At 35.5% G+C, this 27425-nt stretch overlaps 1 protein-coding gene across 8 annotated transcripts in view; it reads left to right on the top strand.

Moving 5' to 3' along the window:
• The window catches only part of NOL4 (nucleolar protein 4), a 456396-nt gene that overhangs the window by 385176 nt on the left and 43795 nt on the right, over positions 1-27425 (top strand). For all 8 annotated transcript variants that reach the window (XM_021096221.1, XM_021096222.1, XM_021096224.1 and 5 more), the window contains one exon: positions 15440-15620. In XM_021096221.1, coding sequence (XP_020951880.1) covers positions 15440-15620 — 181 coding nt within the window. The remainder of the gene's footprint in view (positions 1-15439; positions 15621-27425) is intronic.

The following is a 27425-nucleotide window of genomic DNA, read 5'->3' as shown; positions in this document are numbered from 1 at the left end:
GGGAGAAAAACAAAGTCTCATATAAAGAATCAGAAAGCCAAAGCACATTGATCAGCAAAAAAACCATCCTCAACACTAAAAATATGGCAGCAAAACCTGCAAAATTCTTAAGAAAACTTTATATCCAGACAAATTATCAGTCAAGCATGAGAGCAAAAATAATTTTCTGGAGTTCCCATTGTGGCACAACTGAAATGAATCTGATTAGGAACCATGAGGTTGAGGGTTTGATTCCTCGCCTTGGCTCAGTGGGATTAAGAATCTGATGATGTTGCTGTGAGTTGTGGTGTAAGTCACAGTTGCAGCTCGAATCCTGAGCTGCTGTGGCTGTGGTGCAGGCCGGCAGCTGTAGCTCTGATTCAACCCCTAGCCTGGGAACCTTCATGTGCTGCAGGGGAGGCCCTAAAAAGTAAAAAAAAATAATAATTTTCTGGGTTCATCTTCCATGTAGCCTTTCCCACAAGGTTATTGGAGAATGTTTCCACTGGAGAAAGAACATAATTCAAGGAAGAAGTTAGTGAATCCAAAAGAAAATATGAAACGGGAGAGACGGAGAAGGCTATGGAGGATGACTTCATAGCAGTCCTAGAGAATCCTCTTTCCAGATTGGCATAAAAGGATAAAGAGGTCCAGAAGAGAGGCTTCTAGGGGGAATATGGGGCTGATGGAACACCTGATGGATTTAGTGATATGGAAAATACTCCAAGAAGTTTTATATTTATGTTAGAGCATTTGGGGTAGATAAGTTATAGTGGTTTGACATACTGGTCAATGAGAAGTCATGTTTTGGAATATCAACACCATACAAAAAGGGAATATTGAAGGAATAAAATAGATAAGAAAGTATACTTGTTAGTCGCTGGTTGGCTCAATGGTGAGCAGCACTTTGTCATTCTAGGTCCCAGCAGGTGAGAGACAACGTATTCAAAGGAGTAACTGAAGACTGTTTAATTAAGGAACTATTTACATACGTGCAGGATAGGCTAAAGAAGTCAATCAAGCAGTAGATGGGAGCTGTTAGCAGAACCAGATAGGAACCAAAGCCCTGTAGGAAGGCTATCTGATAGCATCCAGGAACACAGCTGCTCCTAGACCATCGTGTGGCCAGAAAGGGTTCTGGGGGTTAAATACCCCAACACACTCCTCTCTAAACTCCTCTTGGGGCTTCCTGTTGATGAAACTCTAGCAGCCAGAGAGGAGGTGAGCCCAGATGATTAAATTCACGGTGGTTATTCACCCAGGAAACAATGTTAGAGTGAGTGTCTAGAGGGAAAATTAAGTATGTTCAGCGTACCAGCAAAAGCATGGGTTGTTACAGTTTCTTTTTCAAAGGCAAATTCTAGTCTAAGTTATGTAAATGCTTATATGACCTAATTTAACCAAACTCCAGGGATTATGGGGATAATGAGATCTTTGGATTTGAAGAATGTTTCATATCAAGGGTAGAATGGATTTCAATGCAGTGTTCACACACACACACACACACACACACACACACACACACGCCCTGTATCTTCATATAACTGCCTCTTTATCATTTCATTTTGTGGCTGATTGCCTGATTGGCTGATTATCACTGTCTGAACTTATTAATTTATAGTTTTATTTCTTCCTCGTCTAGTCTTTCTTCTGCCTCATACCTCTATAGGTCCCTTGAGGGCAGGGATCTGATGATCTTTCTCCCATACAAAAGAAGGGATTTAATAGAACATTGTTGGAATAACTCACTAATAAATAAAATTGGCTGTATAAGACTTTGTCCTGGAATGTACATATGAAATAATAAAAATGGCTTTTGAATATGGCACAGGTCTCTAGCTCAGGAGACTGGATAGATAAAGATGTCATTCATTGAAATAAAGAATTCAAGAGCCAGAGCAAACCATGGCTGGAGAGGTTAGAGTGGGAGAAGATAAAGTGTATAATTTTGACATACATATTGAATAGGATGCACTGTGGGGCATGCAGCTATTTATGTTCAGTAAGCACATAAAATGTGGACATGGAAAAAGGTCCTAACTACACATTTAGGTCTTTGGTGTAAAATCTTGTAGGGAAATTGTGCAGAGAAATTAGCAGACTCCAGGAGAGCAAAAGCTGAAGAAGTTTAGTCAGTCTGTTTCTACCAAAATTTATTATGGAGTGATATAAAATAATTCAATATCTTAAGAAAGATACACCACTACTCTTTAAATATAAGTATGTTCAAGAATATTGAGGGAGTTCCCGTCATGACGCAGCGGAAATGAATCCAGTTGGGAACCATGAGCTTGCGGGTTTGATCCCCAGTCTCACTCAGTGGGTTAAGGATCCAGTGTTGCCATGAGCTGTGGTGTAGGTCGAAGACGTGGCTTGGATCTGGTGTTGCTGTGGCTCTGGCATAGGCCAGCAGCTGAAGCTCTGATTAAACCCCTAGCCTGGGAACCTCCATATGCTGCCAGTGTGGCCCTGAAAAGACAAAAAAAGAAAGAAAAAAAGACAAAAAAAGAAAAGACAAAAAAAGAAAGAAAAAAAAAAAACAAGACAAAAAAAAGAACATTGATAGATTTACTTAGGTATATTTTTGAGAAGGTAGAATAGAGAACTTCTAAAAATTAATGACTTCTTGAATAAGAAATGAGTTTTTAATTGCAGAGGGAAATAAAATTATTAACTTATATCTGATATTTGAAGAAATATGCCAAACAATGATATTTCTTTTCTTACCATGTATCTTACACCCATAGTTAACATGATAAATCAGATCAATATACATAGCTAAGTTATATCAAGCAGTATTATTACCAAAAAAACATTTTACTTATATGTACTCATAACACCAACATGTAGCCAGACTTAAATGATGTGCTTTAAATTCATCACTAGATTATTTATTTTTAGATCATTTTATGTTGCCTCTTGCATGTTCTCTTTAAAACTTAATTTCACATTAATATAAAAGCATTATCCCTCAGTGATTCAGGCATCACCATTTTGATGGCTTTTCTAATTACCTTAGTTCAACTATTTCATAATTAATATACTTGAAATATCAAAATGGATGGATAATTTTTACATGCAGTTTAAATTAACTTATAATAACCTGTAAGCTTTTATTCCAATGTGTAGGGATTAAGATCTCAATTATATGGCTCCTTTAAGATATACAATTTAGATGGAATTATGTTTACTATCTGATTTACTACGTAGTGTTCACTGAAAGTAGCTGTGAAGGAATCTGTGATGTACAGTGACATTCGGAAGGGATTGTTCGTTGTTCTGCTCATTCAACTGTGCCGGCACACCTGTTTCTAATTTTGAAACCATCTATGATTACCTCCTGCATAGGTGTTGAAATAGCATCATTAGTCAAGTTTTTCTACTTAAAAAGAAATATGAAAAGATGAAAATTGTCTGCCATGGCCAAGTTTTTTAAAAAAACATTCATTGTGTTTTTCAAAATTCTTTCTCCCAGTTGAGCCTAATTTTCTTAAGCCCATGGTAAAAACTCCCAGAACTATACTTAGAAGGTTTTGGGTGACTGACATCTGGGATAAATAAATAGCATCATAGAGGTCACTTTTAAAGTACTTGACTTGAGTTTTGTCAACTTCTGTTTATGTAGCCATTTGTGACAATGTATTCAGCCCTAGTTTTTTGTTTTTTTGGTTTTTTTTTTGTCTTTTTGCTATTTCTTGGGCCACTCCCACGGCATATGGAGGTTCCCAGGCTAGGGGTCCAATCGGAGCTGTAGCCACCAGCCTACACCAGAGCCACAGCAACGCTGGATCCGAGCCGTGTCTGCAACCTACACCATAGCTCATGGCAACACCGGATCGTTAACCCACTGAGCAAGGGCAGGGACCGAACCCACAACCTCATGGTTCCTAATCAGATTCGTTAACCACTGCGCCACAACGGGAACTCCCTTCAGCCCTAGTTTTAACCCAAACTGTAGCCTAATCTGGTACTTTGGGAAAACTGATATTCATAGAAATGAAAAGAAAGTCAATTTGTTTCTCTTAATTTATCTTTTAAAGAGGTATGCATTATTTTTGTTTGATCTGAACTGAAATGTTACCAAAAAAAGCATTAAAACTTATGTATTTATTTTAGCATGAAATAAAAATATATACATATTATGCATGGACAAAATAAAATAAAAATGAAGTCTTAATGGAATTCTGTGGTGGTTCAGCGGGTTAGGGATTCGGCATTGTCACTGCTGTGGCTCATGTGCTGTGGCACATGCCATAGGCACTGCCAAAAAAAAAGTTGTTTTTCAGTGTCTTGTTATCAGACTAGAATTAACTACCAATTAAATCCCCTTAGAAATCCTTGTCATGTATCAAATTTGATCACACTGTAGATAAAATAATGAACCTCTCCAAGGTGCCCATCATATTCTAGATAGCTGTTAATTATGCTGTTATTAGCCCTAATCTTCTGACATCATCATGTTCATAGGATTCTTATGTAGTAGTTAATGCTTAACTTCTCTGAAAAAGATCTTATCCATCTCCATTGTACTCAAAGTTTAATTTCTACAAATAGTTATTAATTTTTATTACAACTGTAATATTTATTTTTTCAGAATTTTGGTTTTAGCTGTAATTTTTTATAGCTAAATATTCTAATGTAGCTATCATGTTTAGAATATTGTTTTGGAGAAATGCCTTTTTTTTTAAATTTATTGGAGTATAGTTAACTTACAATGCTGTATTACTTTCAGGTGTACAGCAAAGTGAATCAGCATATACATATACAGATATCCATTCTTTTTTCCCATATAGGTTATTACAGGTATTGTGTATATTTCCTTATGCTGTATAGTAGGCCCTTGTTAATTATCTATTTTATATACAGTAGCATGTATATGTTATTCCCATCCTCATAATTTATTCCTCCCCTCCATGTAACCATAAGTTTGATTTCAAAATCTTTGAGTTTGTTTCTGTTTTATAAATAAGTTCTTTTGTATCATTTTTAAATTAGATTTCATATATAAGTGATCTCATATGATATTTGTCCTTCTCTAACTTCACTTAGTGTGATAATCTCTAGGCCCATCCATGTTGCTACAATGCAGAAATTTCTAATTGTTAGAATAATTGTGTTGACACTCTTTTTAGACTTCTCATCAGTTATAGGATATTTGGTCCAAGGTCTTTTATCTATAGTAATCTGAGAACTAAAAAACTAATTTACATATATGATTGAAGGCTTTGTTCTCTTCTAGGATATCTTTTATTCTCTATTTTCTTTTCTTGCATTTTTTTCATAAAGATAATTTTATCATTATGATAGAAGACAGAATATAATAGAAGAATATACAGAATTTAAAATAAATAGGTTTTACTTTTGTTTGAGGGCATCTGGGAGATAGAGCAGAGATTTAGGGGGAAAAATATTCTGTTATTTTGGAATTTAGGTTAGTAAGAATACATAAAAGGAAAATGCCATCTTTTTTCCTCCTTACTTTTGATAAAAGCCATGAATAAGTCTGCCTTATCTACAAAACAATTTTTGATCTCACAAAAAGTAAAAGTACTAAAACGCTCTAAAGAAAACTTTAGTTTGTTATTCATCATTAGATACATAGGTGAAAATTGTGGAAGTAAAGTTAAAAATTAAATGATAAACCAGCATCAGAGGATATAATACATAATAATTGCAGGTAAGAAACTTGCTGAATATCAGTACACATACATGGCAATGTAGGTGACTCAGAATATTACACTGGTAAGATTTATTTTTTCAGTTTAAGCTATGACCAGAATATGGAGTGTGTGAGAGGAAATGGCAGAAATTGTCACTGGCAAGATTGTTGTCAAACTCTTGAGGGCCAGGAGCTTTGGTTTTATTCTCCAGGAAACAAGAAATCTCAGAAGCTTTTAAAGAGAAATCAACATGATAAGTGATTTCAAAAGATACATTTGAAAAGAGGTGGACAAGATGTAAAGGAACCAACACTGGTCAGGAGGTGATCACAATAGCCCAAAGGAGAAATTATGGGTTTCTGAATTTTGTATTAGCAGTGAGTGTTTCTCAGTTGACAACCAGGGCCATTTCCAAGATGGAGCTGAGAAGGCTTGGGTCTTGTATGAGGGAAGCCTGTGTAAGAGAAAAAAAAAATCTTGGCATGCTGCAAAACCTAGAAAAAGAAACTCTGGTAATAGAACAGGTGTTGTTTTGATTTTTAATTTAAAGTTTTTATAATAGGTATCTAGAGGAAAGAGAAAATAAATTTAATTTCAAAATGTTAAGTTAATGTAACCGAGTCATAGGAAATTCAGGCATGAACCTCAGAGGGAAGGCAGAAACTAGAAGTGAGAATTTGAGAATTGAATTATATGGGTAATATCAGAAACCATTCCTGCCATTACTTTACCTAGAATCACTAGGTAAAATAATGCAACTATCTTACCAAAAGAGAATATTAAGAAATAAATGATTTAAGGAAGTTTTTTTTTTGTTTGTTTGTTTGTTTGTTTGTTTTTATCAGTAGAGCCCAATTGCCAATAAAGGGATTTAGTCAAAGATGTTTAAGTTTAGATTTAAAAAAATAAGTAAAAGATAAAAACTCAGGAAAAACAAAAATACTGCAATTAGAAGAAAATATTTCTTATTCTTAAAGTAAAATTGAATGTGAAAAATTGCCAATTTGGTATTGCTCTACTAAAGGTGACAGATTTTTCTGAGGTGAAAAATACCATGAAACACATGAAATTGATGACCAAAAAATTTGTATCTGCAGTCAGATTTTAGAACATCAAAGGAACATTACTTTTTCTTTTTTCTTTTTATAGCCGCACCTGTGGCATACAGAGGTTCCCAGGATAGGGGTCAAATTGGAGCTACAGCTGCATGCCTACAGCACAGCCACAGCAACACCGGATCCAAGCTACAACTGCGACCTCTGGTGCAGCTTGCAGCAACACCAGATCCTTAACACACTGAGCGAGGCCACATCCTTACAAAGACTACATCAGGTCCTTAACCCATTGAGCGACAATGGGAACTCCAGGAACATTACTTTTAAATTTTCATTTTGGTTATATTAACAAAGGAACTTGACATTAAGTGTTAGAAGCCTATAGACAAAAGACGTCTATTTTTTAAACTCCCATTTTGGGGGGTCAATAGCTAAGTAAAAAAGTGTTAAATTTAAGGTTGCAATTTAAATTCTCTCTCTACTAGCAGAGAGAGAAATAAAAAAAAGTTAGAAATAAAAAAAGTTAGAAATAAAACTTTACGTCCATTAGGAAGAATTTTGGAGTAGATGGCTTTGCAGTATACTGGTTTATAATTTTTCAGCCATGCATCCATACATATCAGGTTGAGGACCATATATATTTTCCATTTTTCTTTAAGTCAGTGTTTCTCAAAACTTTATTATTTATAAAATCATGTGTGTGGGTAGTGCATGTGTAAATATTGCTACAAAGGGAGTTGGTTAACACAATAACCTATTCTGGGAAGAGTTTAATGGGTTAAAGCTATCCTGCTGTAGTTTTGGTTTCTCAAGTCAGAAACAAAATCCAGCTTCTCCATTATTTCAGATCTTATCATTCAGCTCTTTGAATTTAGTTAAAACCTGTTTTTCCCTATTAATTTTCTAGTGGGTTTGGGAGCATCTTTACAAAGAACAACATCTGTGTCAACATCTTAATCATTCGTGTGACCAAGACGGGGAGGTTATATCGATGCTCCTAACTACATGAAAAAAAGTTACTGAGTGTTGCTATAGATGTAAGTGTATGCGTGTGTGTTTTGATGGCATCATAAATCACTTCTCATCATCCCAAGTAATAAGCACATTTACTTTAAGGGCAGTCTGTTTTTTTTTTTTTTTTTCTTAGCAGGAAAGCAGTTTGAATTGGAGCTTTGGTTCTCTCAGATCTTGTGTGAATTTCCCTGGAAACTCTTAACCAGGTGCTTAATTCTGGAACACTTGCTATCAAATGGAAGAAGCAAAGCTCTTAGAAGGTAGAGATGTTTTCCAGCAGTTTATATGTGAAATAAATTGCACTCCCTGGCCTCATCTATACTTAAAGAGCAAAAGGGGAAATTTAGAGCAGTAAGTTAAGTAAAACTGCTTCTATCATACAGAATTCAAAGCACATGTAAGGATAGAAGTCTAGTAACAACATTACAGAAAGTTCAGGCAAATCGATGCCTGAATTATCCATGTTTAATTTTTTTTTTTTGCAGTGATAAATTTGTGTGCCATCTGTGCAAGTATTTCTTTTTCTACAAAGATACATCACTTGTATTCTGACCACCTCAGTGGTGAACTGTTCCATATTGATGCAACAGTGCCTTGCAAAACTCCAGTTGCTATAACAGTGTAAGGTGAAAGGCAAACAGAAGAAAAGATTGGATTATTGAATCTAGCAAAAAATGTTACTGGAGTTTTCTGATAATCTTTATAGACAGAGAAAAGTTAATTTTAAAAGACAGCATAATTAACGGTAGGAAAAATAAAATCTAAGAAAAAGTAGAATTCTTAGGAGATATAAAGGCAATTTTTTTTTTTTTTTTTTTTTGGTCTCTTCTAAGGCCACGCCCATGGCATATGGTGGTTCCCAGGCTAGGGGTCCAATCGGAGCTGTAGCCGCCTACCTACGCCAGAGCCACAGCAACGCAGGATCCGAGCCGTGTCTGCGACCTACACCACAGCTCACTGACAACACTGGATCCTTAACCCACTGAGCGAGACCAAGGATTGAACTCGCAACCTCATGGTTCCTAATTGGATTTGTTAACCACTGCACCATGAGGGGAGCTCCATAAAGGCAATTTTTTTAAAGACCTATTGTTAAAAAGTTTAATGGAATCAGATTTTATTTTTTAAAACATCATAGGAGTTCCTGTCATGGCACAGTGGAAAAGAATCCAACTAGGAACCATGAGGTTGCAGGTTCGATCCCAGGTCTCGCTCAGTGGGTTAAGGATCCAGCATTGCCGTGGGCTGTGGTGTAGGTCACAGATGTGGCTCGGATATGGCATTGCTGTGGCTGTGGTGTAGGCCAGCAGCTGCAGCTCCGATTAGACCTCTAGCCTGGAACGTCCATATGCCGCTAGGGTGGTCCTAAAAAGCAAAAAAAAAAAGGGGGAAAAAAAACCATGTTGTAGTTCCTGCTGTCTCTTCAGCATCAGGATGTAGGTTCAATCTCTGGCCCACCACAGTGGGTAAAAGGATCTGGCATTGCTACAGCTCGGGTGTAGGTCTCAACTGCAGCTCAGATCGGATCCCTTGCCCAGGAACTCCATATTCCATGGGGCAGCCAAAAAAGAAAAAGAACAAAACATATCTTTGTAAGGTACCTGAATAAAGGATTCCTTTACATCTGAAGTGAGTTAAGAATTCAGTCTCTGTGGTCCAAGAACCAGGTTAGGTTCAGCAACTCAAGTTTGTCCTGTCCAGTTTCCATGGATAGGGTACAAAGAAGTACAGACCAGTCTTCCCAAACAGTGTGTAGATGAGAAGGTCATGAGTAAACAATATCTGCTCTCCTACATCATTCCTGATCTTACCCTCCATCTGTAAGTAATAATCCATCCTATTGTAAGCCCATTTTTTTGGAAATATGAAATGCATATTTATATACATAAAGGAGATATATATCGATAAGACCAGAGCCTAATTATTGAAGTCACTGTAAGTGTTTACTCTGTTGTATATTTTTAATGAAGGAAATCTGAATCAAAACAACTCTGCATTATTTGGTGCAATGCTGATGGTCATTCCATCATGTTGATACTACCTTTTTAATGGAAAATTTAGGGAAAATTTGAAATATTTTTCATAAAAGCTGAGATAGGACTTTTCTACATTTTGATGAATAAAATTTATTTCATTGCCTAGATATGTAGTCTTGTAGCATATTAGTATTATCCTCTTTTTAAAATAATCTTCATAGCACCCAGGGGGCAAGCTGTCAGCTTTGAGAACTTTGGGAACTAGTAATTATTGAAAGTTGCTTACAGAGATAAAATATGACTCCAGGGGATATTTATTTTTTATGTCATTAAAATCTGTGCTTCTTTGAAACTAATAATAGTAATCCACAAAAAACATGGATTAACTTTATATTAAACTTTTGCCCCAAATACACTGCAGAACAGATTTTATTGGGATTTTTGTATGTTGTATTTTTCAACATATAGTGGACTGCCAAAGCATTAATAGTGTAAACCTACATCTGAATACAAATGATTCCCTACAAGGCCTGTTTTGATTATTAATGGAATTAATTATCTGCCTGCTCAGTGCAGTTACTGTGGTTTAGAATAACAGTTAATAATGAAAAGACTGAGGCAAATTTGAAAAAAATAGTATGTTTAAAATTACAAATTAATTCTAGCATACAAAGAACTGAAGAGAAAAATACTGTGGAGACAAGGCCTTCTCCCTTTTTTTTATCATCATTAAGAAGCTTCTCCAATAGGTGTATTTTATTGTCATTTTTCAAACACACCAAGATAAACTGGGTATGTAAGCATAAGAGCCACTCATTTTTGCAAACTAGAAACTCAGATTTTATCATGTTGCCCAAGTCATTTTCAGTCAGGTAGCTGGGAGGTTATACTAGTAGTGGAATTGAGGCTAGCCTCTTTCTAATGATCTGAAAACTGCTTTGAAGAAAGAATATTCTGGCTTCTTTCAGAGTTGCAATAGCTACATGTCTTACATGTCTTTATAGAAACAATACCTCCTAGCCCAGTGGTTTTGATAATGCCTCAGATGTGGTGATTTTATGAGTATAGAGGGAGACCAAAGCAGAGCTGCTCCTCTGGGTAAAGAAGGACATAATGGGAAAGCATATCCCTGTGCCCTTGCTCCCTAGTCTCAGGAAGACTCTGAGGCATTTCCCCTAGAAGTCTTGAGTTCCAAAGAGAGTAGTTTAAAATATACTCCTTTATAGGAAATAGAAGTTATATATATATGAAAAAAATTAAACTATGCAAATATCACAGATTCATCTATCAATTTACTGCTGAGCTTTACTTATTTCATAAATTTATTTTTTTTCCTTTTTTAGTGCCACACCCACAGCATATGGAGATTCCCAGGCTAGGGGTCTGATCAGAGCTATAGCCTCCAGCCTATGCCACAACCACAGCAACACCAGATCCTTAACCCACTGAGTAAGGCAAGGGATTGAACCTGCATCCTTATGGATGCTAGTCAGATTCATTTCCACTGAGCCATTATGGGAACTCCTTACTTCATAAGTTTAAACTGAATGAATATATAATACATATCTGTACTCTGTAATGGAAGTATATATATATGTGTGTGTCTATACATATATACATGTATGTGTGTATATTATATTATACATATATATGTATGTGTGTATATTATATATGCATAATATGTGTGTACATATATGTGTATATTATATGTATGTATATTAATTATACATATTATATTATTATGTATAATTGTTATATAATTGATATATAATTTTCTAAATTATTATATATTATATAACATGTTATATATACATATGTGTGTATTATATATAATATACATACATATATACGCATACTCAAGTATGTATATATATAATACATATAATAATCTCTGTCCCCAGGCAGGGAGGAGATTAGCACACCTAGAAGGAAGACCATTTCATTGTATCTTTATGAAAAACTTTTGCAAGTTCCCATTGTGCCTCAGCAGGTTGCGAACCTGAGTAGGATCTATGAGGATTCAGGTTTGATCCCTGGCCTGGCTCAGTGGATTAAGGATCTGGCATTGCCACAAACTGTGTGTAAATCACAGACCCAGCTGGGATCTGGCATTGTTGTGGCTGTGGTGTAGGCTGGAAGCTGCAGCTCCGATTTGACCCCTAGCCTGGAAACTAGGGCAAGGGTGTGGCCCTTAAAAAAAACAAAAAAACAAAACTTTTAGATACTATATAAGTAGTCATCATTGGTAGTAGTCATCATTGGTTTGACCATTTCCCACTCACCCTGTCATCATAATATGCCAATTAAAAGACAGCTGGTTACAGATTCTAAACATTGCTCTGTTTCTGTACTATGAATGTTGCTTTATTAATAGTTGCTTTTTATAGTAGCACTATAAATTCATATGACCTGCTTATTATGGCACGCACTTCCACCAACAAAAAAATTCCTGGAAATATCATCTTCAATATCAGCATATTTAAACTCTCTTACTATCTGTAATATAAAGTTGATCATAGGACCAAAAAGACCCCAAACAAAAAAATGTATGTATTGTTATATCTTTAGAAAAAGTCCCTATTATCAGTGATAAAATGGTGAATCCCCCTGTCCTCTTTGGTCCATGATCTAAGTCTTTGGGTACTTTCTCTTCACGAAGAGCAACTTTTCAGTATTAAAAAAAATTCTGGAACTTGCTGTCTTGCCAGTTTAAATGGTAAAGCCAGCGATACCAGTAAAATCTGATTCTATTCTGGATCCCTTCTCTAGTGCAGTTTCTCCCAGGAGAAGTGTTTCTCTAAAGTAATTTACCTTCCCAGGGATTTCTAAGGTTTAAATGGCAGGAGAGAATTACAAGTAGACATTGCAATTCAGACACTAATTTGTCAGTTTGTTTTTTTAAAAGCAATGCTTGGAAAATTCTTATTTTCAGTTTAATTTACATTGAAGGATTTTGCTGTTTATTTCATAGTCTTAGAAATGAAAATGTGAAATGCTTATAGATCAATGTTCTAAGATCTACAGCTGAGTGGAATAGAGTTGAATAGATCAGTTATAGTTGAAAAGATTACAAGAACAAAGCGAGGTCATTAACTGCATGATTTTGATAATCATGGCAATGCTTTCACTATGTGAAAGATTATACTGTCTCTGACTGTAGCAATACCACTGGATCCATAAAGCAAACTTTTTCCCATGCTTCCTCTTTTTCTAATACTTAATGCCACAAAAAGAATGTATTTGAAAATTTGTTTCCCTAAACATGTACTCTAAATTTATAAGCTGCAAAAACTTCTGATTATGAAAATAAAAACTCCTAAGAATTCCCTAGAAATGTTTCTTTTTCAATAATGATTTTTTAATTATAGTATTATAGTTGGTATACAGTGGTATACCGTTGGTATATAGTCAATTTTCTACTGTACAGCAAAGTGTCACACATATAATAGTCACACATATAAAAAAAAGTCACACATATAATACATTCTTTTTCTCACATTATTCTCCTTCATGGTCCATCACAAGTGATTAAATACAGTTCCCTGTGCTATGCAGCAGAAGCTCATTGCTTATCCATTCCAAATGAAATAGTTTGCATCTGTTAACCCCAGATTTGCAGTCCATCTCACTCCCTCCTCCCCCCCGGCAATCACATGTCTGTTCTCCAAGTCCATGAGTTTCTTTTCCATGAAAAGGTTCATTTGTACCATATATTAAATTTATGCTATAAACGACATCATATGGTATTTGTCTTTCTCTTTCTGACTTACTTGACTTGGCATGAGAGTCTCTAGTTCCATCTACGTTGCTACAAATGGCATTATTTTGTTCTTTTTATGGCTGAGTGGTATTCCCTTGTGTATATATACCACATCTTCTTAATCCATTCATCTGTTGTTGGACATTTGGGTTGTTTCCATGTCTTGGCTATTGTGAATAATGCTGCATTGAACATGAGAGTGCCTGTGTCTTTTTCAAAGAAAGTTTTGCTCAGATATATGCCCTAGAGTGGGATTGCTGGTTCATATGATAGTTCTATGTGTAGTTTTCTGAGGTACCTCCATACTGTTTTCCATAGTGGTTGTACCAACTTAAATTCCCACCAACAGTGCAAGAGGGTTCCCTTTTCTCCATACCCTCTTCAGCGTTTATTTGGGGACTTATTAATGATGCCTATTCTTACAGCTAAGAGGTGGTATCTCATAGTTGTTTTGATTTGCATTTCTAATTCCTTCTTATTAAAAAAAAGAAGAAAAGATGTACAATACAATAGGCAAGCGAAATCATGTATGTTGTATGTCCTTTCGAAACTCCCAGCTGAAGAGAAATTTGTTCAATCTGTTTTACTATGACCATATATACAATTTATTGCCACTTATAATTTCAGTATCCTTACAACTTGACATGTTTAGTAGTTTTGAAGAACAGTTTGTAGTACCATTGCAACTTAAGAAAAGAAAAACAAGGAGTTCTCATCATGGCTCAGTGGTTAACGAATCTGACTAGGAACCACGAGGTTGCAGGTTCAATCCCTGGCCTTGCTCAGTGGGTTAAGGATCCAGCACTGCTGTGAACTGTGGTGTAGGTTGCAGGTGTGGCTCGGATCCCGTGTTGCTGTGGCTCTGGTATAGGCCAGCAGCTACAGCTCCAATTGGACCCCTAGCCTGGGAACCTCCATATGCCACGGGAGCTGCCCAAGAAATGGCAAAAAGACAAAAAAAAAAAAGGGAAAAGAAAAGAAAAACAAGCTAAACTGCCTGGGTTTACTCAGATCTTTGTAAGGCTGTTGTGATGCATGTAATGTGTCTAGTGTGGGATCAGCACACCATAAATCTTTCTTACGGCCATGAAATAGAGAGCTACAGAGAGCAGACTTAAAAAAAAAAATTTCAAGAAAACCAATTTTTGCAAATCATAACTTCTCTTCAATGTAATTTTTTAAGCCTAACTAGAGCTTTTGTTAACTTTTAGTATAAAATTCACCATCCCAATGATTTCCGATATTGTCAACCACATATACATTTTTGTGCAACAGGACGCCCCCCCACCCAGAACCACTCCCTGATCCTGCATGACTGAATCACCCATTGAACAACTCCCTACCCCTGGACTCATATAGCCACCGTTCTGCTTTCTCTTTCTCTATGCTTGACTACTTTATTTAAAATAAGTGGAATTATGCCACCTTTGTCTTTTTGTGATTGGCTTATTTCACTTAGCATTATGTTCTGAAGGTTCATCCATATTGTAGGATATAACAGGATTTCCTCCTTTCCTTGAGGCAGAATACTATTGCATTGTATTTATATGCCATATTTTCATATATATGTATATTTGGCCATTCCCATGGCATGCTAAAATTCTGGGTCAGAGATTGAACCTGTGCCACAGCAGAGACAATGCTGGATCATTAACCTACTGAGCCACCAGGGAAGTCCTATACCATCTTTTCTTTATTTACCTGTCAATAGACATTTAGGCTACTTCCTTCTTTTGGCTATTGTGAACAACTCTCTTCATGTAATTTTAACTTCAGTTGGAAACTGGAACTTGCCTCATCTCCAATCTGTCTCACATTGTTACTTTGCTTTCCTTTTAATAGTTTTTAGCAAAGTTGTTAAAAATGTGCATATATGCTAACTTGACTACTTTTTTTCTTATTCAATGCAGACATATAGTTAACAATAAGATACTCCTGTTCAAGGTGAAATTGTATGATGATTTGGTAAATAATGAAATGCTATTGTCATTGCAGGATGAATCTGCTCCAGGTGACAAACAGTGTAAACCAGAGGCGGCCCAAGGCACTTACTCAACCTCAGCTGTTTCAGGCTCACAGGAGGTGCTGTATATCAATGGAAATGGTACCTACAGTTACCATAGTTACAGAGGGCTAGGAGGGGGACTGCTAAATCTGAATGATGCTTCTAGTAGTGGTGAGTTTTTACTGTATCTTATGTTTCTTTGCGTCCATTTGAGGATGTTATATTCTCTAATCCGGAGAGAATAATGTGAATAAGGTGTTATAAGCAATATAGTCAGTGTCAGTCTGCTAAAAACAAGACCATTTAGTACATAATGTCCCTTTCCCTACGAGAACATCTTTCTATTCTGTTGCTGTTTCTAAAAGTAGCAGCACTGTTATGCTACTGAATGATTGCTGTTTTATTCCAGAAAAATCTCAGCTACAGGAATAACAAATTTTTTTGCCAAGTAGTTATCCATTTTTCCTTGAAGCTATATTGTACACTTCATCAAAAATAATGACACATGTTCTCAGTGTTCAAAGAGGTTTTAATTTGGAAAGTTTGAGGCACCAGGAACTTTATTGATTTGATGAAAATATACACAGTTATTATACCTAAGAAGATACAAACTGAAACATCACGCAGACACTACCCATGTATCTCCAGCCAACAGCTTGTCAATGACAATGGCACGTTCCACCAGCAATGAGTGGTATGCTGGAACCAACTCCTACTGGCTCATGCTTGGTAGATTATTAGGAATTTCTTGAACTTATATACCAGAATGAAGTCTAAATGTGTACTGTAAAGCCACTCATATATTAGGAATAAATTAAATGGTTGAATTTCTTATAACTGGGCTGTAGGAAAGCTTTCCTAAAGTGTACTTAAAGTTTTATTACACACACACAACTTTTGCATGATAAAAAATGTAAAAAAAATAAAAATGAAATGATAAACTGAAAAATTATTAGCAACCTATACAATACTTAATAGGCCAGTACATGAAAGTCTTCTTAAAAAAAAGGAGTAATCAAAATTATATATTAAAAAAATAAGGCTAGAAATATGAACACACAGTTCTCATAGAAAGCAATGCAAATGTCCCTTGAATATAGTTACCTAAGTTACTGAAAACCATTCTCTCCTAATAAGAGAAATGCAGCTTCTATCTGCCAGATTAATAAAAATCTGAATATTTACAAAATGTTCCTTTGAGAAGGCTGTGGGGGGAATGAGTATTCTCATGCATTGCTGGTAAAAATGCAAAAATTTGGAATAAATGTGGTAATATCTAGCAAAATTAAACATTCATTTGACATTTGGCCTAGCAATCTCTTTAGGAATCTCTTGTTAGGAATTTATCTCAAAGGCACACTGGCAAAAATACAGGAAGACATATGCACAAAGCAGTTTGTTGCAATGTCATTTATAAATGGGAATAAAAAAAAGGTTACCAAAAAAAAGTCCATCATATTCAATTATAATGTCCCCATATTCATTTATAGTGTAGCCAAAGAGAGTAACATGAAGCTATAAAAAGTAACAAAAAATATCTTTCTGTACCTGAAGTAGGAAAAAATACTTATAGTATGCTAAAGAAGGATATATATAATTTTATTAAATTTACATAGAGCCAGGAATGGGGAGGAACAATATGAGGAAAGGAATATAAGACAGAATTCTCTGAATATACTTAGTTTTTATACTTTGTTTTGTAAATTTAACCTTGAAATTATTTATATAGTGACATAATTATGAAACAATCTGATTTTAAGAATTCCTAATATTATAGAAAAATGATGCAAATGAATTTTACCTGTTTATTGAGTGGCTGGCATAGCCCCATAATGAGGAAATTTTCCAGGTAATCTCAAAATTCATAATTTGACTCCATGGCATAAAAGCTTATAATACAACCTTAAACTATTTTCAGTAATCATATTATTATTTTGGAACTGTTGTGTGTGTATTATAGTTTAAAGCAAATTTTGTAATTATGTTGGTGTCAGTAAAAGCTAGGATTTTCAACTGGAGGTCAGGTAGATAAAGATGCAAAATCAGTAAGTTTAAGCAAAAACTCCTTAATCTTGTATTTGAATTGGTACTATCATTAAGACCTCAGTGTTGTTTTGTTTTAATAGAAAAATATATTTCCTTTATTTTTCTCCTGAAAATTCCTGGAGACAAAGACTAATTTGAAAATTTGAATTAGGTTTGGTGAGCTTTTAATGTATTTGGGATAAAATTCCATTATTAGTATCAAATAAGTAAATAGCCTAGAAAATCAGTTACCTTGCAATAGTAGGAATATGTGCCCCATGTATTCTAGAGTGTTCTGCTGGAAGGCTGGGGCTCTTTGGTTTACCTTAAAATCAAAGGTCCTCTAAGGAGAGGATCACTGAGCTTTAGTCTGTATCAATTGCCCTCCCGCTCAAAAGAGCAGTACCTCAAATGGAAGAGAAAGAGAAAGCAGTTTGCTTCAGAAAAAAAATTAAGTTTCAAGTGTATATTCAGTTTTTTTAAAAAAGCCAGCTAGTGAGCCTTCTCAGCTGTTTTCAACTCTTTATTTTTGTTTGAACAGCAAATCAGCAGCAAAGAGCAAGTCCAAGACCAGAAAATGAAAACATAAACAAAAGTTAAGCCTTTTTTTAGCCTATAAGGCTAGAAAACCTTACTCTTCTTTACAAATACTTTATGTAACAAGTAGGAATTAGATAGGGGTTCCATCATGGCTCAGTGGGTTACAAATCTGACTAGTATCCATGAGGATGTGGGTTCGATCCCTAGTCTATCTCAGTGGGTTAAGGATCTCGAGTTGCCATGAGCTGCGGTGTAGGTTGCAAACACAGCTTATATCTGGTGTTGCTGTGTCTGTGGCATAGAACGGCATCTGTAGCTCCAATTTGACCCCTAACCTGGAAAAAATGCCATAGGTGTGACCCTGAAAAAAAAATTGGGGGAAAAAGGGTATAGTCATTAAAGATTTTATTTGGCACAAATTTTTGTCTTCTAGATTTAAAAATTCATTCATTTTTTTGAAATTTATTTGACATTAACTAATAATAACAACTACCACTTACTGAGTCATTCTGATGTTTCAGTGTAGTCTCTGTTGAATCCTTATATAGTCCTATGGAGTGCATTCTGCAATTTGAGGGAAATTTGTATAAAACTGAATTTGCTCCCATTTGAAAAAATTTTTCCTAGGTACTACTCCCTTTTTTTCTAACATGATCGAAAACTATTTTGTAAGGCTCAGAGAAGCTGAGTGACTTGCCCAAAGTCCTTCCTTAATAAAGGAGAGGGCCAGGACTCAGACACAACCATTCTGACATCAAAGACCACATTGTAAACCACTGAGCTAACAATTTGTGTAATAGAAGTAAGTATTGAGGTAAGTGATAGCCACTGGTAAAGCAACTCTGCTGTCTCCGGAAACTCTCTCATTCTGGACATTTTGTACAAATGAATGAATCACACAACATGTGGTCTTTTTGTGCCTGACTAGACTATATTATAGTATGCATCAATGCTTCATTTTTTTATTGCCAAATGATGTTCATTCTATGGACATGTCATATTTTGTTTAGCAATTCATCAATTGTTTAGCCCAATTGATGGGTCCTCGGTTTTTTCCACTTTTGGTTTACCATGACTAATGCTGCTATAAACATTTATGTCAAAGTTTATATATACATATGTAGGTGTTATCAATTCTATGGACTATATATCTGGGAAGGGAATTGCTATTCCATACATGTGGTAGCTCTATGGTTAACATTTTGAGGAAAAAACAGACTGAATATGAGATGTCTTTCAATCTTTTAAAATTTCTCTCAACAGTGTCTTATCGTATTTGCAACACAAGCTTTGCACTTTGTTAATTTTATTGCTAAGTATTTCCCTTTGGGATGCAATGTTAGATGGAATGTTTCCTTTAAAACATTCTCTTTTTTCTATTGTTTGAAATAGTTTGTAGTGGTATTAATTAATGTTTCATAGAATTCAGGAAGGATGCTATCTGTTCTTGGGTTTTTTTCTGGGAGGTTTTTGATTCCTAAATCAATCTCTTTACTTCTTAGAAGTCTACTTATATTGTCTATTTCTTTTTGAATTAGGTAGTTTGTGTATTTACAGGAATTTGTCTATTCACCTGCATAATTTATTGAACAAGTGTTCATAGTATTCCTTCATAATCCTTTTTGTTTTTTTTTAAGTTCAGTAGTGATGCCCCCACAGTCATTTCTAATTCTTATTGTTTGAGTGCTCCCCTCTTTATTCTTCGTAATTCTAGGTAAAGTTTTTGTTACTTTTTTTTAAAGTTTTTTTTGAAGTATAGTTGATTTATAAGGTTGTAATAATTTCTGCTGTACAGCTAAGTGATTCGGTTATACATAAACACACATCCATTCTTTTCCCATGAAGATTATCATAGAATATTGGGTGGAGTTACCTATGCAGGTCCCCCCCATTGGCTAGTCATTCCATATACCACCGTGCGCATATGCCAATCCCAAACCCCCAGGCTATCCCTCCCCCTAACCTTTCCCCTTTGGTAACTCTAAGTTTGTTTTCAAAGTCTGTGAGTCTGTTTCTGTTCTGCAAACAAGTTCATTTGTATACATTTTTTACATTACATATATAAGTGATATCATATGATAATTTTCTTTCACTGGCTAACTTCACTTAGTATGATAATCTCTTGGTCCATCCATTTTGCTGCAAATGACATTATTTCATTCTTTTTTTATAGCTGAGTAATATCCCATTGTATATATGTACCACATCTTCTTTATCCATTATTCTATCAGTGGACATTTATGTTGCTTCCATGTCTTGGAAATAGTTGCTGCAGTGAACATTGGGGTACATGTATCTTTTCAGATTATGGTTTTCTCCATATAGATGCCCAGGAGTGGGATTGCTGGATCATATGGTAGTCCCATTTTTACTTTTTTGAGGAATCTCTACACTGTTCTCCATAGTGGTTGTACCAATTTACATTCCTACCAACAGTGTTAAGAGGGTTCCCTTTTCTTCACACCCTCTCCAACATTTATTGTTTGTAGATTTGTTTTCTTTATGGTTTTTCTATTCTCTATTTCATTGATTTCCACTCCCATATCTATTATTTCCTTCATTTTGCTTACATTTAGTTTGCCCTTATTTTCAAGTGTCTTAACCTGAAAAGTTATGACATTTATTTGAGGTCTTTTTTTAGACATTTACACCTATAAATTTCCTTCTAAGCACTGTTGTATCTGCATCATGTAAGTTTCAGTATGCTGTGTATTTGCTTTCATTCACCTCAAAGTATTTTCTAATTTCTTGTGTCAGTTCTTCTTTGATCCATTGGTTATTTAGGAGTATATTGTTTAATTGTCATGTGTTTGTGGATTTCTCAAATTTCTTCTGTCACTGACTTTGTATAATTTCAGTTCTTCAAGTGTATTGAAGCTGGTTGGATGACCCAGATTATGGTCTGTCCTGGAGAATGTTCCACGTGTACCTGAGAAGAATGGGTATTCTGCCACTGGTAGAGGGGTACTTTGTAAATATGTATTAGGCCAAGTTGGTTTACAGTGATATTCAAGTCTTCTAAATTCTCGTTGATTGTCTGCCTAGATTGTATGTCCATTATTGAAAGAAGAGTATTGGGGTCTCCAACTATTGTTGAACTATTTATTTTTGCCTTCAATTCTGACAGTTCTGTTTCATTTATTTTGGTACTCTGAGATTAGGTACTTACATTGTTTATGTTGTTAAATCTTCTTGATAGATTGATCTTTTTATCATTGTAAAATATTCCTCTTTATATATAGAAACTTTTTTTAAAAAGTCTCTTTTGCTTAATATTAATTATTTATGTAATATCAGGAAAAGACAATGGTAACTTAGATTATCATGACACTAAAAATGAAGAAATGTAGGCAAATTTTTGGACATGGAAGTGACATACAGAAGAACATAGAGCACATGTTTACCAATACTCACACAACAAAAATAATTTATATTTGCTCCATAAATGGCTAAGCAATTTTGGGAACCCAATGCCAAATCAAAGGTGGGGTCTTTAGATGAATGTAGAGCATTAAACAGAGCATGAGGCACTTCTGAGCAGAACCCTGTGGGACTCCATATTTCATGTCCCACTTTGCTTCTTTAATTTATTCAGTAAGTTGGAGGAAGAGTTGAGTTTTCATGAAAAAGGCAGGAAGCTACTGATAAGAAGAAAGATAATATATACAATGAGGGAGAAGACTGAAGAAACCAGTGAGAATATTTTTAGAGAGTTTTTTTAGAGAAGAGAGGGAAGAACTTTGGAACAACTGCCAATCAAGAGTGAAAATTGAGAGGGAAATTGAAGGAAAAAAATGTTGCTGTGAATTTTTAATAAGCAAGGTTCTTGCCCATCTACCCATTCTCCCCAGAGGAACCAAGGTAACCTTTAAGAAAAAGAAAACCTGATCACATCACTTCATTATCTAAAACCCTTTTGCAGGCTCTCATTGTTCTTAGAAAAATGACATTAGGTATGCAGCCATATAAGTGAGCAGTTTTTGAAGAAAACAGTTTTGCTAGAAAGCAGTTTCTATAAATTTGCTGTTTGAATGTAAATATTTCAGTGCTATGATGAAGTCCACCTTGTCTGTAATTCTCTCCCCCTAAAACCTCACTACCACAGAATAATAGAGTCTAAAAGGAGTGAAAAAATAATTTTATAGCAACCTATTAATTTTTTAAAGGCTATTAAGAAAGAAACAGGCCAGGTAAATTAGATGACTTGCTCAAGGTCAAACAAGTTGACTTTTTGGGTGTTTAGATAATGCATATTTTGGCTTTTGTATGATAAGATAAAGATCTCTTAAGGACACAGCAAAGAACAATATTGACCATCTTAGATTGTCTGTGTACTGCTCAAAAGAAACAAAAGTAGCAGAATAACCAGTATGGCATGTGGAAAATTAAAAATGACGTAGATTTCTTTGAACAATGGTCTTGGGCTGAGTGTAATTGAAAAGAAAAAATTTTAAAAGGCAAAAAACCAATATAAGCAACTAACAGCTTTAGAGCTAAAAGAAAGAAAATTTCTCTGGCTCACATTTGAGAAAAGGCTCTAACTATAGCAATGATAGCAAGGGAAAGAGTTAATTTCATATTGTGAAGGAGCTTTAAATAACGCCTCTTCTCAAAAACACATTCTACCTTTAAACACTGCTGTTGGCTACTGCTTTTTTGATTTTGTTTAAGTTTTGCTTATTTTAACCATGGAAAGATTGATCAATCCTACAATGTCCTTTCTTTGGGAACTTTCTTTATAAATTCTGGGAACCCCAAACATTCTGATTTTTTAAAATGGTATTATCTTTAGCTTGTTTTTCATTTTTAAGACATCAGAATAGTAATTCCCTGTAACAGATTTGGAGCTATGGAGAATGAAACTACATGCATATACATAAATCTTGAAAGCTAAAAAGGCGTAGCAGAAGATTAGCATTATGTGAGATGCCAACATCCTATATGATGGCTGATGACTTCAGTTAATCTAAGTTTGAGAATACTTGATTTTATTTTATATTTCTTTCTTTCTTTATTTGTCTTTTTGCCATTTCTTGGGCCACTCCTGTGGCACATGGAGGTTCCCAGGCTAGGGGTCCAATCAGAGCTGTAGCCACTGGCCTACGCCAGCGCCAAAGCAACGTGGGATCCAAGCCGCATCTGCAACCTACACCACAGCTCATGGCAACGCCGGATCCTTAACCCACTGAGCAAGGCCAAGGGTTGAACCCGCAACCTCATGGTTCTTAGTCGGATTCGTTAACCACTGAGCCATGATGGGAACTCCGAGAATACTTGACTTTAGAGTTTGTGGAGATCTTCTGAAAAGTGTGGAAGGGAACAACAACTTTCAAGAGACCAGGCTGAATTAGCTACACATTTGGCTTAATTTATAAAGCAGATGAAGATGATAGGAACTCATACCATTAATGCAGAAACTGGGAAATAGCACGGGTTGGTAGCATACATAGGAGGGCAAAGATTGAAGATACAATATTTGCAGAACCTTCTAAACTAATGTAATAACATGAACCCTGCAGATTATACTATGTTCAAGAAAAATGTGAAAGCAGAAGAATTAAAAAAGGATCCTGTTAACTACATTTAGATTTAATTTAACAAATATTTTTGGGTTCTCCTGTTCAAGTCACTGTAGTAAATACTTTTTTAGTCTGTTTGAGCCTCTATAACAAAAATACCATAGACTGAGTGGCTTAAGCAAACAAACATTTCTCACCATTCTGGAGGCTGGGCAGTTCAAGATTAAAATGCTGGCAGATTTGGTGTCTGGTGAGAGTCTGCTTCCTGGTGCACAGGGGACCTCTTTTCACAGTGTCTCTTTCACTTAGTGGAGCTCTCTGACATCTCTTTCACTTAGTGGAGCTCTCTGAGGTCACTCTTTTATAAGGGCACTACTCCCATTTGTGAGGACTCTACCCTCATGACCTCATGACCTCCCAAAGGCCCCAACCATCTAATATAACATTGGAGACTAGATTTCAGCAAATTAATTTAGGGGATGGGGGATGTAAACATTCCATTATGTTAAGAGACAAAAAGTTGAATAAGGCAGAATCACTGACTTGAAGAAAGTAACAAATCAAAAAGATAAAATATTCCTCCACCTCTTGTCTAAACATCAAAATTTTGTAAGACTGATAGTATTTCCTATGTGAAACCTTACTTCACCTTGCCACTCTTTCACCTTTTGGAAGATTAATTATCCTCCTGAATATACCTTTATTCTAGCACTTATCTCATTAAATTGTAACATATGTCCTCAGATATTTTTCCCTGAATAGATGTGCCCCCCTTGAAAGTAGGAACTCTGTCTTGTTCACTACTACATCCCCTGAATAATGCCAGAAATACAGTAAGTACTCAATCCTATTGGCTTAATGAATGAATAATTTTTTTAAAAAAATAACAGTGCCAAAGTCAAAAAAGGACAAAGACAAAAGTATTGCTCTGTATTGAATGGCAGGGTAAAGGGTTTATCATGGATAAAGCAGAGTGACTGAACTTGAGAATTTTGTGGGTGAAAGAGGGAAGGCTCTAAAGAGTTTTATCAACTCCTGCTTAAGCTTGAACACACCAGTAACAGGAAAAGTTTGCCCATGTTGGAAACTTCATAGCATGGAAAGGGTGTACTTCATATCCTTCATCAGCCAACCTCCATTTGTTTAGAGCTGGCAAGGTTCTGCTCCCAACAATCCAAATTTTCATGTTGGAGTGTTATCAAAATGACAGCAGTTACAATTTTTTATAAAGAACTTATTCAAATTATCCCACTGAAATGAGAAGCAAGCAAGCAGCCAATCCTCCCATTATTATCACATCCAATTACATAGGACTTTGGAATGCTTTTTTTTCTATCAGGAAGTTCACATTGAGCTGTCTAAAGAGGGCAATTGTTCACTGCAGTTATCCACTGGATCTATTGAGTCTAAATTATATGCATAATGCATAAGTTAACTACTGATGTTTCCTCTCCACAAACCCCATTGGGCAGACTTTTCAATTTGTTTTTCAACTCTCATATAAACTGGGCTGATATACAGACCAAAATCTAACAAGATTAAATTGTAGTAATAATGACCATAATAACTAACATTTGTATAGCAATTTCTAGTTTGCCTGCATCTTTATATCTGTGATCTTCTTCACTCCTCATTAATATTAGGGATTGTCAGTTATAAAGATGCTTTGGATTAGAGCCTATAATTATGCATCTGAAGAAGCTTGGCCATAAGATTCACCACTACACTAGAGCTGGTTTATACTGGTATGACAGGCTTGGTATGTGGCTTTTGCTGTCTCTAGGCATCAGCATTCTGAAACATCACTGCTCATCTGAAATTGTCAAAGGGGTGCTTCTGTTAATTTCCTGTCTTCACTTCTCATCTACAATTTACTCTTCAATCCACTCTAATTGACTGAAACTGTTCAAGTTCAGTCTATCAGTGATTCCACTTATTACTAAACTACAAAGGCTTTTTGCCCTTAATCTTACCGTATCTCTTGGGTATATCTGAATCTGGTATATTTGAATTTGTTGATCACTAAAGCCTTGAAACATCTACTCTCTTGCTTCCATATCATCTTGTCACCAGATAATTCTTCTCCTGCTGCCTTCCTGAGCCTTTTCCCTCTACCCATGCTAGAATTCTCCTAGCATCCTGCCCTCATGCCCTTAATCCTCTCGTTCTGCACACTAGTGAAAGGAGAACCCCCTAGCTCCTCTCATGGTTTCAACTTCAGAATATGCTGAAAGCTGCATAATCTCCCCCATGCTTTGCCCAGATCTTGAGATTTTATATCAAATTGTCCCGCACACAGCTTCATCCAGGCATCCCAAGAAACCTCATATTAAATTATTTTAAAAATGAATTCTTCATCCCCACAGATATTATTGGCTGTTTCTGGGGTTGTCTCACGCAGAAATGCCCTCCCATGCACTGATCTGTATCAGTTATTACAGTCTCTATGATTCTTTCCTAGTTGCTTCACCCATGAAGTTCTCTTCCTTTATGTTCCCATGATATTATAGGCTTCTGTCTTTTATTTTCAACCTGTCTACCATGTGCTCCTTTTTTATACTAGGTTGTACACTTTGAGGGCAAGCAAGGTGACTTTTTTGAATATCATATCATCAGTGTCAGTAGATAACCAGCTCATATTGGTGCTCCAGTGAATAGTGGATAAATAAATGACTCAGGGAAAGAAATCATTCCAATAAAATATTGTGCCTCTTTAAAGAACTTAATTAAATGTAATCGAGAATAGGGAAAATCAATTGAAGTTGAGGATGTCTTATTAAAGTTTGTTCTTTTTTTCGTAATACCCTGGAGAATACAATATTGGAAGACAAGTATTTCATATCAAATATTCAATAGTTTGAAATAATCGTGTAAATTCTGTTTTACACGAATCGTGTAAAATTCTGTTTTAAAATGTATTCAGTTTAAGTCTTCTGATTCAGGAAACAAATGTTTACCATAATTATCTAGGGAACTGGCAAGGTATTCTTTTTACTTTTACCTTACCCTCTTAAAAGCTTGTTCTGGATCACTCGCCACATGGCAAGAAATAATGCAGAGGCCTGGGGAGGAAAGCAAACTGCTCCTGGAAACCAGCTAAGTGTTTCTGGTGTGAAAAATACATATGGTCTCTTATGTAAAACTATGTAGATAATGATTTTACAGAGGAGAGCCTGAAAGCAATTCATAGAAGTTAAGCAATCCCCTTTGGTTAATTCATATGCCCTTTACACAATGGGAAGACCCACCTGATGATTAATAGTATGAAGAAAGGTAACTGTATGGTCTAATAGTAGTCAGTGTAATTGGGACTATGCAGTAATTAGATTTCAATAGAGTCCCTGTAAACTTCAAAGCATATTCTACAGCACATAGTGGGAACTTCATTTGTATCTAGAGAGTTTTCCATCACCATGTCCAACTTATTGTGACCATTCTTAGTAAGCCAGTTTCTCCTATATGTGTGCCTTTGATGACTTGACTTAATCAGAATAGTTTCCTACTTTAAATCCTACTGATTTGTATCCTTATTTTGATTATTTTCCATTTCTTTCAACAATCCAAAATTTTATATGGAGTCATAAAAGACCCAGAATTACCAAAGCAATCCTGAGGGAAAAAAAAAAAAAGGGCAGGATGCACAACTCTCCCAGACTTCAGACAATATTACAAAGCTACAGTAATTAAGATAGTGCAGTACAGGTACAAAAACAGACATACAGACCAATGGAAAAGAATAGAGAACCCAGAAATAAATCCAGACACTTATGGTCCAATAATCTTCAATAAAGGAGGCAAGAATATAAAATGGGAAAAAGACAGTCTCTTCAGCAAGTAGTGCTGGGAAAACTGGACAGCTCTATGTAAATGAAACTAGAACACACAATGATAC

This window comes from Sus scrofa, chromosome 6, assembly GCF_000003025.6.
Source record: "Sus scrofa isolate TJ Tabasco breed Duroc chromosome 6, Sscrofa11.1, whole genome shotgun sequence".
NCBI lineage: Eukaryota > Metazoa > Chordata > Mammalia > Artiodactyla > Suidae > Sus > Sus scrofa.
This window is presented reverse-complemented; position numbering and strand designations above follow the sequence as displayed.